This window comes from Papilio machaon, chromosome 4 (assembly GCF_912999745.1).
Source record: "Papilio machaon chromosome 4, ilPapMach1.1, whole genome shotgun sequence".
In the NCBI taxonomy this organism is placed as follows: domain Eukaryota; kingdom Metazoa; phylum Arthropoda; class Insecta; order Lepidoptera; family Papilionidae; genus Papilio; species Papilio machaon.
Genome location: NC_059989.1, coordinates 1,202,925 through 1,216,030, shown reverse-complemented (window position 1 = coordinate 1,216,030; position 13,106 = coordinate 1,202,925). Strand labels below are relative to the sequence as shown.

General features: G+C 33.2%; 1 protein-coding gene and 1 non-coding gene across 2 annotated transcripts; one reads left to right on the top strand and one right to left on the bottom strand.

The window, feature by feature from the left end:
* Positions 1–1,432: 1,432 nt before the first annotated feature.
* LOC106718402 (Bardet-Biedl syndrome 1 protein) lies at positions 1,433–7,744 on the bottom strand. Its single transcript, XM_045686959.1, has 11 exons — positions 7,538–7,744; positions 7,052–7,270; positions 6,175–6,477; positions 5,905–5,993; positions 5,000–5,153; positions 4,403–4,562; positions 3,586–3,654; positions 3,337–3,504; positions 2,927–3,060; positions 2,583–2,717; positions 1,433–1,693 (listed from the first exon to the last, which is right to left on the bottom strand). Exons 1-11 carry the CDS (start codon positions 7,694–7,696, stop codon positions 1,442–1,444), a joined length of 1,842 nt encoding a protein of 613 aa, XP_045542915.1. The 5' UTR covers positions 7,697–7,744; the 3' UTR covers positions 1,433–1,441.
* A 3,135-nt stretch (positions 7,745–10,879) lies between these two features.
* LOC123720959 lies at positions 10,880–10,998 on the top strand. Its single transcript, XR_006756118.1, has one exon. It is a non-coding gene; the product is annotated as a 5S ribosomal RNA (ribosomal RNA).
* The last annotated feature ends 2,108 nt before the right edge of the window (positions 10,999–13,106 follow it).

Genomic DNA, 13,106 nt, shown 5'->3' with positions numbered 1-13,106 from the left:
TCGTAAAAAAAATGAATGAAATTAACGTAACAATTTGACGTCACGAATGTGTACAATTAAATGCAATTGGTCGTATTAAAAATTAAAGGTTTTTTAAATACACACTCAAATAGATGTGGCGCAATAGTGTTATGCGTTCATAAATATTATTTTCAATGTCACAATAATGTACTTTAAATAAACAATCACTATTATCATATCTTTATCCGTACGCAAAATGTACTTGTACATTTATATTTGATAAAATGCAATAAATTGTAGGACGTCCACATAAGATAACGTGGCAGATTAACTCGAGCTCATTAGAGATTTCAATGAATCTATCCCTTATATTTAATCCCAAAAGGCTATTTAAATGTGTTTGTACAGTGATAGCTGACTACTGTAAACCCGCCTCTGTCTTCTCCAGCGACCCTTATAACCCGACGGATCCATTTTCATGCTTTTCATAAATTTATTGATTCATCATAAACATTATAATTATGATTTTCATTCATTTTCACTCCATCCGCGAGGAATTTAAAAAAAAACTTAATTAGTAGCATATGTGTTCTTCCACACTATTTACATCTATGCCAAATTTAAAATTTCGAGAGCTGTTTAACTGTTTTAGAGATACCTACCTTCTAACAAACATCCATGTATCCGTACACACCTCCAAATAATATCATTTTTAATATAAGTACTTTGTTTAATTTTACATTTTAATTCGGAATATATGGACTTAAAAAATCCGGACTACAGGGAATCGTTGGCACTACCGACAAATTTGATAGTTCGACATTGCCCTGCAAAGTCTGATTACGACCGTACTTTAATAAAATATATATAAAGATGTTTTCTTATTCGTGATCCTCCTTCATACTTGGTAGCGTAAAATAATGGTGCTATACTATAATGTTCATTCGATAGCTTTATTTTTACTCATCTATATATATAAAAGAAAGTCGTGTTAGTTACACTATTTATAACTAAAGTACGGCTGAATCGATTTGACTGAAAATTGGTGGGCAGGTGGCTTAGAACCAGGAAACGGACATAGGATAATTTTTATCCCGTTTTCTATTTTTTATTCCGCGCGGACGGAGTCGCGGGTAAAAGGTAGTTTATCATATTTACCATCCATTATTGTAATCCAGGATCAGCTTTACTGTTATCTTAGTGACATTGACCAAATATTGTATTATTTAATACCTAGTTTTAGATATATCTATGCAGATAAAAAATATTAAAGTGTATGTATTTAGTTTAATATCGTACAGCAAAATGTCATCGTGAGCTGTAATTTATCATATTAAACGTATTTATGTTTCTATGTGAATGTCAATGTCAAACGACAATTCAAAATAAATGGGTAGGAAATAAAAGTCCTCTACTGTAAGCATATTTGTACATTTTTATTGCATCATTATCGTAATAGCCTTTGTAATGACTAGTTTTATTATTGGAAAGCGGTGGCAGTTTGCATGTCATCGTAAGGTATCATCATGGGGTCAGTGGGGGGCATTTGCACGGTGGCCGCGAGTACCGGTGACCTCTGCCCTTCTTTGAGCAGCAGGATCTTAACCAGTGACCCCTCCCCGCCCTGTCCTGTCACACCCCTCAGGAATATCTCAGGGTTTATGTTCTCATCAAATATCTCTTCTACTTTCGTCGGAAGACGGAGTTGACTATTAGGACCGAGGAGGGGAACCTGTAGTCAAGTTATTAATTAAATATATTGGATTATTTATTTAATATTAATATATAAAATTCTCGTGTCACAGTTTTCGTTGCCATACTCCTCTGAAACGGCTAGACCGATTCTCATGAAATTTTGTGAGCATATTCAGTAGCTCTGAGAATCGGCCAACATCTATTTTTCATTTTTTTTTTAACTGCGCGCGGACGGAGTCGCGGGCGACAGCTATTGATATATATATGTCTAATTAGGTTTTTTTTTGACTTACAGATTATCTTAAAAAGAAGTAGATAGGAAAGGGAGAGAAAATGACTAAAAAGAAATGTAACAACTGATGGAGTGACGACTATTTCTTTTCAAACATTACATTACATCAAATTTTCTGCCATTTTACTTTTTAGATAATTTCAGACATCTGCTGGCTTTGTGTCATTCTTTACTATTATTAAACCTAAATTGTACATTTCTTTTAGTAAATATATTTTTTTTTTCATTTTTAATTTACAATATTTATATCATAATACCGGCGTTACAGATACGGATAGATAAAAAAAGCTTTATCCTATTTAATTTTACTGTTAATTAAAGATAAGATACAATAAAAAAAAATCATAACATGTATTTTTCAGTTCCAAAGAAATCAAATGAAATATCAAGAATTTATGGTTCTTAGAAATATTTATTACTATAACTGTTAAATTCAATTTCCCTTCCCAATTTTTTTCTTATAAGAAAATCATGGAAAAGTAAAGGAAATTAGAAATTGGCCTTCGATCAGACTACTAGCGGACTATTGTGGTGAGAGAACGTACTATTGGTGTAACAATACTATGGTGTTAAGGACTCAAACAATGTTAAAAAATGTTCCTGCAATGCACAAGTTGATACTTGAAATGTTTACCTTCAAATAAGGCTTATAGACCTTGTAGTTGTTTGTGTGGACATGAAATAGAAGAGCCAGTCCTGCTGCCGCACTTGTACTCGACCTGTTCTCTATAATGATAGTCACACGGAACACTGGACCTAGACCTTCCACCTGAGATAACAATTCTGTATTTTTTTTTAGATTAGCATTAAAACAAAGAAAATTACATAATGTGTGACTTTTGTTGCGTATATAATAGCAATATTGTGCTTGTTATAGATTGCTATTAAAAATCATAGGCGTCTTTGGCTTGAAAAAGTTATCATAAAAAACAATTTATTAATACAAAGAAATCTAAAATTAATTAAAAACAAAATTACCTCAGCAGTAAGTCGTATAGGTTCTAGAGCCCCCACAGCAATAGAATTGTCAGACTTCACATGTACTTCTAAAAGAGTCTTTGCGGCCAACAGCCGCAATCTGTTCAGTTCGTGTTGGAAAGTTTCATGCATTGCTGCAAGAGTCACTCAGAGTCATTAAGTGGTCAATAATTGTGTACCTTAGTGTAGATCAGGGATTCCCAAACAATTTTGGACAAGCGACCCCTTTTCCAAAATAAACTGTTATCTCAGACCCCCCATGGCCAAATTATCTAATTTTAACATCAATTATTAATATTATTATTAATTCTGACTTAGGTCAATAGAAGACACAGTGAGAATTAGCAATGCTTTAAGTTCGATGTCGACCCCTTTGGGAATCCCTGGTCTAGATCAAAGTAAAAACATACCAATAGAATTCTCTCGTTCTCTGGCAGACTGTTCGAGGAATAATTTCGACCTTTTAGGTATGAGCCAAGGTTTTTCTGAACTCAAAGGATCGGGTATGACATCCGCACTCGCAGCATCTGCGTTAAAATCTGCCGTACGCTTTAATATCTTCAACATAAGATTGCCATCTGAAAATAATTATAAAGCAATAAAAACATAACAAACAAGAAATCAAATGCTATCAAAATATGTCGATTAATTTAACTTACTAGTTGTAATAATTACGAAAACATTTTCCTCTTTACCGAGCTGTCCAAATTTCATAACAGACACTACATCTGAAACAATTCAATAAATTAACTTTATAACTCATAAATTATTGTTTTAATATTGTTTTGGTCCTTTGAGCCGGACACAAATCCAAGTTTTCTAAAAATCTTCATTAAAATTAAGGCCCTTCGTACACAAAGCTACAAAAATTTTAGTCGCCAAGCGAGAATCGCTAACATTCTAGTCGCCAAAGTCGTTTCTCGACTTCAGATCGTCATGAGAAAAGTCGCTGCGATTTTCAAGATGGCGGAGCAAATGTATAAAAGTTGGCATTCTGTATATTGGTGCAAGTCAAGTTAACAGTGGTAGTGGTGCTAGCAACAACATCTGTTGCACGAATTGGCCTCGCTCAGTGAAATACCACGACCACACAGAAGACAGACGTCAAGTGGAAGTAATTCCGCGTAGTCTGATGAGTGTGGTACCGGAAGCCTAATTTTAGTCCTCTTTTCTTTCCCACCCTTTTCTTATAAGGAAAGGATGGTAAGGGAAGGTGGATTTGATGGAGGAGGAGATGCATAGGAAGGTTAAATATTCTCTTTTTGTGCGTCTCCTCCTTCGTCGATTGAGGGTAGGCAACGTATCTGAAATTACGAATGTCTATTGGCAGCGGTCGCTTCGCCATTTCGGCGAATTCATGTGGCCGCTTGCTCGTTTGCCACCTTGTAATATAAAAAAAAGTCGTGTAGTCGCTGTGACTGACCGAATAGACGACTCGTGTCGAAGATTTACCTAATAATGTTATATAATACAAACCTTTTATGAACATAGTATCTCTGCGAGATTTTCCATCATACAGATGCAGATGTCCTGACGCAAGCGCGACTGCTATCAGAGTTGTACCTAAATGCATTATAGGAACCAAAGTTAAAGCTACTGGTCTATGTTCTAGAGTTAACGACCATTGTTTTTTACCCTGGAATAAAAACACTGAATCAACATAATATAAACTATTTAATTAAGATTTTACAGATCTGGTTTATATATATTTAAAAAATACTATATTATACACAAGACATAAATTACGCGAATATAAATACATAGTCCACATAATTGATGATTATGCTTTTAATATACTAATTTATGAATAAATCTTACTAATATTATAAATGCGAATGTTTAGATGAATGGATGTTTGTTAGAAGGTATCTCCTGAACGGCTCAACGGATCTTGATGAAATTTGGTACAGATGTAGAACATAGTCTGGAAGAACACATAGGCTAATCATTAAGTTATTTTTTAATTCAGCGCGGACGGAGTCGAGGGCGAATTAAGTTGCTATGAGTTTTCTTTGTTTGATCTTGTTTAAAACCACAGACTATATGGTTGAAACTCTCCGTTAGAAAACTTACCTTTTTGCTATAACATGACAATGTATTATCACAACATATAACATATACATTGTTATCTATGGGCGACACTTCAATAGCTACTATATGTTCATCAGTGTTGAACAACAATTGACCTTCCTTCCAATCTCTTTTTAAAAGACAAACTGACTTTTCTCTGGAATATTTTAAATAAAATTTCATCAATAATTACGAACATTTTTACATAACTGATGGTAGAGTGTCACTACGAAGCATAAAAACTTTAGGACAACACAAACTTGTTAAAACATGAAAAAAAAACTAGAAATAAGATGAAAAAACAATAGAAGACTAAACTCGATTTAATCATAAATATTTCATGGCGGCAATATGTGCCAGTGCTATTTAAAACACTGGTGGCGCCATCTATTAAACAATGAACTGAACTTAAACATAATAATCTGTGTATTTTAAGAACTCAAAATAATTTTATCCGACGTTCTTACGGTGAAGGAAAACATCGTGATGCAACCTGCACATATCTGAGAAGAAATTCAATGATATGTGTGAAGTCAACTCGCACTTGGCCAGCGTAGTTGACTATGACCTAGTCACCCCTAACTTGGGGTAGGCTCCGAGCCCCCTGGGGACGTATAGTGATGATGAAAATAATTTAATAATTCAAGCAAAACCAAGTAATTGATGTATTAGTAAAATAATAAGCGAAAAGAATTAATTTGAATATCTGCAAAACTCTATCAGTGTTTTTTTTTAATACAATGAATTTTTTTCTTGAAGTCACATTTGGTGCATTGCGAGTGCATGGTACATGTGTAGTCATTTCGTGGGTACATTTTTAAAAACAAATTTGCAATATTATACAAATTTTATGTAGTATTGTGCAATTTTATTAGCTTAATGTGACAGTGCAGATAGATGGATCACACCTGGTGGCCACAGTCACTCTGTAGTCAACATTGTAAAGTCCTGTTGCAACCATTTGGTATGGTGTTTTCTTCACCGCACTTAATTTTGCCTAAGTAACATATAATTGTACAATTAGCAAAAATTGCACAATTTTGTACCATTAACGTTAATTTAAAAGGTAAAAAGACGATATTATTAGGTCATGATTGGAGTAAATTATTTTATTTGTGTAATTGTAACTTTGAAAGCAAATCATGTAAAGAAAAAACTTTTTTTTTAAATACACTTACCAGAGACATGGGTGTGAAAGTAGTTGGATCCAAAATAATAATATCTCCCTCTTCACTTCCTACAACCAGACAACTGACACCATGTTTGTTTACGGAATTAATTTTCATAGTTGTAATACAAACTATTTCTACATTTTTCCGATCTGGCAACACCTTCAATTGTTCTAGATACTCTATTCTTTGTTCAAAATCGAGATTCAAAAAGTTTTGCGATTGATTGCTTAAAACTTTCTGTGGTATAGCTTGCAGACTTGCTGTTAGACCTCTAAGAGACTCTTCATTATGATTTATTGGATCCATTAACTGAAATGAACACATGAGTGATTATAAATATTTATGTAACTGCGGATTTGCACTGCCATAAAATCTGTACAAAAACATCGTGTTATCGCTTTCTTATTTATGATTTTGTACATGTGTTTCTTCTAGTATGATATTACCCTTTGTTGAGTACAGAATTAAACATTCTGCCAAAGAGGTGGCATACTGGCCACCAAAACTTTTTTTTTTTTTTTTTTATATTTAAAAAGTTAGCGCTTGACCACGATCTCACCCGATGAGGTGAAGATGTGGTCTAACCTAAACCTTTGTTTTTTTGTGATAGAAAAATATAGGTGAAAAATAAAGATAAAATGGCCCGGGAAGGTAACAATGAGATGTAGGAGTAAATAAAGTTTGTTTGATATAATTCTTGTAAATATGTATATAGTGTAAGAATAAGGATTTAACAACGGAATAAAAGCATTAATGGCTGCTGTGCTGCTGTTTTCAATTTACACACCCATTGAGCAGAGTATTGGTTCAACAACTTCTTCAAGACATGTATTATGATTTATAACAAAATATGTAAGATCTAAGTTTCACATTTTTTATTTACCTGCTTCCATATCTCTAGTTCACAAGTATTATGTTCCACTGAAGGTAGATAGTATTTGTAAAACAGTTTCATGTTCCGGTATATGTAAACACATGAACTCATTGCTATTGCTATGACAGGACATTGACGAGGCATTGTCTCACTTGTGTAGAAGCCAACCACGCCAAGAGGTAGGTCAGGGAGCACTAAATCTGACATCTGCATTGTCCCTCTAAATATCTGCAAAATGTCAATAATGTTTTGCAAAAAATATCTATTTAAAAACGGCAATATTAATTGTTCTTTATTTTTGTACGGCTCAGAGGTAATGTTTTTCGAAAGCAACAATGCATATAAGTCTGATCTAATAACGTACCTCATGTAACTTAAACGAATTAAACCAAATTTGGAGAGGTGCCATTGGATTCATATATGTTTTTGTAGTAATTCTTTACAAAATCAGTGATAGTGTCGTAAAATTAGTTATAGTACCTTTAAAGTATTTACCTTAAGTTTAGGCATTTCCTCACCTCGGCCGAAATCACCAACGAGTAGCTTATATTCATTGTCGTTGTGAAGATCAACCAACGCTAAATTTGAGGGCAAAGAATTAAGATGAATGTCGTCTGTTCCAACTTCTACATCTAACCATCGGCTCATTGTCATTTTAGCTTATTGAAATAATTTGAGACGAACAAATATCTAAAGCCGTTTTTCTTTTCGTATGATAAATTGCTTGATTGAATATTCACATCTGTCACAGATCAAGATTTTGTTATTGTTGTGACAGCGTTACTATGGCGACTAAGTGCAGTGTTGCCCGTGCGAAATATTTATAGATAAAACATCAAAAGTTGTTCATTTTTATAAATTCCCGACGTCTGTTTTTTATTAGTAAAAAATGTCGTATTTCATTTTATTAAACTACATTTTTTACTTAATTTTAAAAAACGACAGAGTTATCGATCAATCGTTAATATGGTCAATTCATAACTTACTTTACATAACGTACTTTTTACAGGATTATATTTTTGAGTATTTAGTTTGAAACAGAATGTAAAACTTGAACTATTTATTATTACATTCCCTTATGTTTCATTTTGGATACACACTTGATAGACAAATATTTTTATATAAAATAGTAAATCACTTTCGAAGTATTTCTGAAAGTATAACATTCCTGATGAGTCATCGGTAAGAATTTTACCGCATAGCTCTCGCTCGTAGAAGTAGTTTTGCGAGTTTACCTTTTGTTTATCTTGTGCCCGTGTCGAATGACGGACCTGAATCATTTCCAGTTCTATTCAATACACAATAATAAGCATTGAACGTTGTGGTAATAGTATAATTCATAATATGATAGCATAGTTCTGTTCTAATAATAGTTTATAAAAATATTCCTGAAAGCATTTAAGTGAAAAAAGAATTACATAAACGAATATTACATAAATGATTATTTACCATAAAATTCTGTTTTTTCTTTTAATGATAATAAAATTATATCTACACATTGTATGATGAGTAAAATTTATAAATAAATAATCATAAAATATGCGTACGGACCCTCGAAGTCTGTCAGCGTTGAGCAATATATCTGTCCGACCTCGGCGGTTTTTCAAGTTATTTGCTTACAGATTACTTTTAATAATGTTGAAGCTTACATAGTTAAAGGACGTTCAATAGGCTTGCAAAATCCGTTTAACGGCGATTTTTGTTGCTAGTGTTAACGAGTACGGACATCTGATTAAGTAATCGTGGGTTCGAATCCCCATCATTCAAAATTGTCGTGGTTCATACCCTAGCACAAACTTAATGCTTATTTAGATTGGTACAAGAAATATAAGAAATGAAAGATTAAAAAAAAAAACAATGGTAAACGTTAATAAAAAAAAATCGTAGTTGACTGGCCAGTAAATAGACGAGAATCTTTGTAGAACTTTACGCTTTAACAAATTAATACACCATAATAATTAAAAGTTCAAAAAATTGATTTTGTCGGTTTTCATGGTCACGTAGTTTTTCCTTACCATTTTTGTAGCGGTTGTTCCGCCGTGATTGGTTCATTACGCTCTCGATATTATTGCAAGATAAGATTCTAATTTCAAATTAGATTCGTTAATGGCAATTAACATACTTTAATGGTGTAAAAAAAGAAATATCTCTCAGAAAATTGAATCAAAGAGTTTGAGATTTCATATCTTTGTAAATACAAAAAAAGTACAGCATCTTCACTTAACTAAAAGAATATAAATTCAAGTGCAAAAAAACATTTTTTTCATATTCTACCTTGTTTTGATTCTTGATTCTTAAATTACAATCTTTTATTCACTGAAGCATGTAATAGCAGAGCAGTTTGGTAAAACCCAATTTTTTTTTTGCTTAACAACTTAGTTAACTTAACACTTAAGTTGGCAATGCGCTTTCTAATGAGGGAAAACTGTATCTACAAAAAAAACGTTTGACGGACGGATATTTGTAAGTTGGCTATTTAAATAAATAATTTAAATCCATAATTCTTAGTTTCAATCAGTGCGTTAAAAGATCACTGAACTTTGCGACGCTGTAGAGCGGAAATCTCGCAATGATCCTTAGGAAGAGGAAATAGTAAACGGTGTAGGTACACATTACTTTTTGTTATAACACAGTTTGTAATTAATATGAGGAACATCGTATCAAATTTTGTTTTATATAAGTAATTCTTACATATTGTCAATTGGAGGGGTAAAAACAACTACTAACTTTTTCTTTATAGTGTGAATGGGTAAAGTAGGAAGATGCCGCTTCAATTCGCTAAAATAACGAAGTGGCCGCTGTCCATAGACGTCTTATAAAATTAAAATAGAATTTTATTTCGTAAATTATGGTTACAATGTACACGAAATCATATTTTTAATGCGAAAAATTTATAAATACCTCATAATAAGGTCAGTGTTTGCAGTTTTGTAAGTTATCAAACTTCGCATCCGCAAATTGTTTCCTCTGCAGCTGCTATGTACTGATAGTATAGCTTACAATAGTCTCATAGTTATGTGTAACACTAGTGACTAGCCCAGGCTTCACCCCTGTGCCAGGTACATAGGTGCAATTGGGTACTGATACACAGTTTCACTACAGATCAGAATTGTAAGCTGTCATAAAGTGAATCCACACTTGCAAAAGGTTCAAGAATTCCTGTATTTTGTATTCACTCTTCCGGATACGGATAACGGATTTCAACTTGACCTACACAAGTATATCACGATTCACCCACGTATATGTCCTACTTATATATTACCCTCTAATCGGTCGGGCAATTATTTAAGTTCCTTATATGTCACAGGTCGCGTTAAATTCTCTCGACGATTTTTATAAGACATGTAAAAATTGCTTGTGTGTTTTCTTATCAAATTTTACATATGAGTAAATTGTGTAGGTGTGATATTAAAATAGTTGTAGTCGTTTATGTATTCTGTGAGGCCAGGTTTATTAGATATACGTATTAGGAGTTACGCTTATGTTGACGCGACGTGCATGAATATTATAAGGTCGAACACCCGAAGGTTTGTTGACTTTGCTCTTGCTCAGGGTTGTCAAAATTTTTTAAATCTTTCTCACATTCAATCCCATATTTCCCTCTTTTTTTAATAAAGTCATACCCCTGTATTATACAGAACACAATCGTAAACACACAATCGTCATCGTAATTATATATCTCAATTGTTTTATGCGGATCATTATCATTACTTAAGTGAGAGCTTCCTCGGAGAGTTATGGGTAAAGTTAATCAGATCTTTTAGTTTTTTTAATTAATTTTGCAACTCGAATTATATTCTCGTTCAGAATTCGAAACTTATTTTGATATCTTCTGTCGCCAACGTCCATACCACGTTGAATACACCGGTTCTCGTCCGATCACCGAAGTTAAGCAACGTCGGGCGCGGTCAGTACTTGGATGGGTGACCGCCTGGGAACACCGCGTGATGTTGGTTTTTTTTTTTTTTTTATTCACTGATGCAATTCAAATTTGTATGAACATTGACGTTGGTTTATGAAATTTAACAATTATTATATTCCAAATTATCATTTCGGTATTACCGGCTAATTAAAATTATAACAATCTTTATGTACACATAACATAGGTACAAGAAAGTTATCGTATCAATTAAACATCGGTATTGGGACATCAATTTACACCCAGAGCGGCTAATTCAAACGTGTCATGTAACGCAAGCGGTGTGTACATCGTATTATATTCTTACACATAAAGGCATAACCGATAAAAAATTCGCAGGGCATCGTTGTTACGAACCTCTTGCGTCACAAAACATTAGCTTTCAATTCCCACAAGGACATTTCAAATGGTCCCATAGTTGTCGGTTTATCGATTCAAAACACGTCACTATTTGACATTTATCGGACACTGCACAACACTACGGTGTAGATTGTATATCATTTTGTGTAACGGATGACCTATTGACGTGTTTGTTTTGGGAACACCTTGTTTTGGTTGAATTACGGAACCATTTAGAAGATGTTTCTAAGATTCATTTTAGTTAAAGGATTTTATTTTAAAGACCTTAAACCAACATCATGTTAATTATTCTCAAGTTTGTAAGATAATTGTACTTTGCTTGTGACAATTTCTAAACTTAATAATAGGTTTATAAACCTAATAATTATAACTGAACCAAATAGGTAAAAGAAACAAGTCTTAATATAGATACGCGTCTTACTTGTTCGAGGATTTCCCCGTCTTGATTGTAATTCTGCACGATGATTTGTAAAATGCCACTAGATGCTGCATGCCAATTTGATTGTTTTAAGAGCAGTTAGTTTACAATCCAAAATACGTATCATCATGTGTTTCACGTTTATATTTTAATTAGCTGTCGCCCGCGACTCCGTCGGTGCAGAATTAAAAAAAATTAACAAGTAGCTTATGTATTCTTCCATATTATTTTCTATATCTATGTCAAATTTCAGTGAAATTTGTCCAGCCGTTCTGGAGAGATATTTTGTAACAAACATCCATCCGTTCAAACATTCGCATTTACAATATTGAGTAAGAACAATTAACAATCATCCTTGTAACTGTATTGAGCTAGTTGTATCAAAAAATACTAGAAAAAGACAATTTTTTATCTAATCTACATTCAGTCCTCGTAGAACACACAATGAAGTCACTAACCGAATCTTAGTTCGTTTTAAATGCATACGCTGTTATCAGCCCCATATGGGTTTCACGAAAAATCTATTTGTAAATGTATTAAATTTCATCTCAGCTACCGTCATACATATTTACATGGGTGATATATTAAAACAAGTCTCCTGATGTGTTATATTTTTGGCTTTTGTATTGTGTGACGATAGTAAGGAGTGTAATAATTTTCTGGTTCTTTGTATGTGTATCAATTCGACAGTGAACACCGAAGAGTATGTAACTACTTCGTAGTACACCTGATGGTGAACACTTGAAGTCTAAAAACTTAGTTAATTTTGACAATTTCAATTCTTGTTCTTCCCCCGGGGTTACAGGTATACAGTCAGTTGTTTTTCTTGTTGACAGTGTCTTTTAAAATTGTTGTTTTCTTTTGTTTGTACGTTCTTTCCGGTATTTGTATAATTTTTTATTTACTTTTGTAATTTAAGTCTTTTCTTAAGTTTAAGTCTCACGAGTGGTTGAGCGTTTATTTTAGATATTAATTTAAGGTTTTTATTTTATGTTATTTACTGTTCTCCTATTTTAGGGTTCATTGAAAATCTGCGGTGGCCGAATGATCAACTTTTCTTTTCAATAAATGAACTTCTTTGGACTTTCTTTTAAAATTACATAATGCCGAAGTTTTATTGTATAGCTGTTAATGTTTGCGGGTCCAGCCATTTGATGTAATGATATGGACACAGGGCAGTGTGAATCACGCGGATACCGGGAATTTGCGTGCAACAGTGGCGAGTTTATATTCACATCTATCTATACTGTGGCATCCTGGCACTGCATGGTACAGAATATCCCGCTGTTTTTTTTTGTTTTATATAGCGTTGATTGTGTGTTTAGAATCTCTAAATTTGATTCAAAGATGAAGTAAGAAAGTTTCTT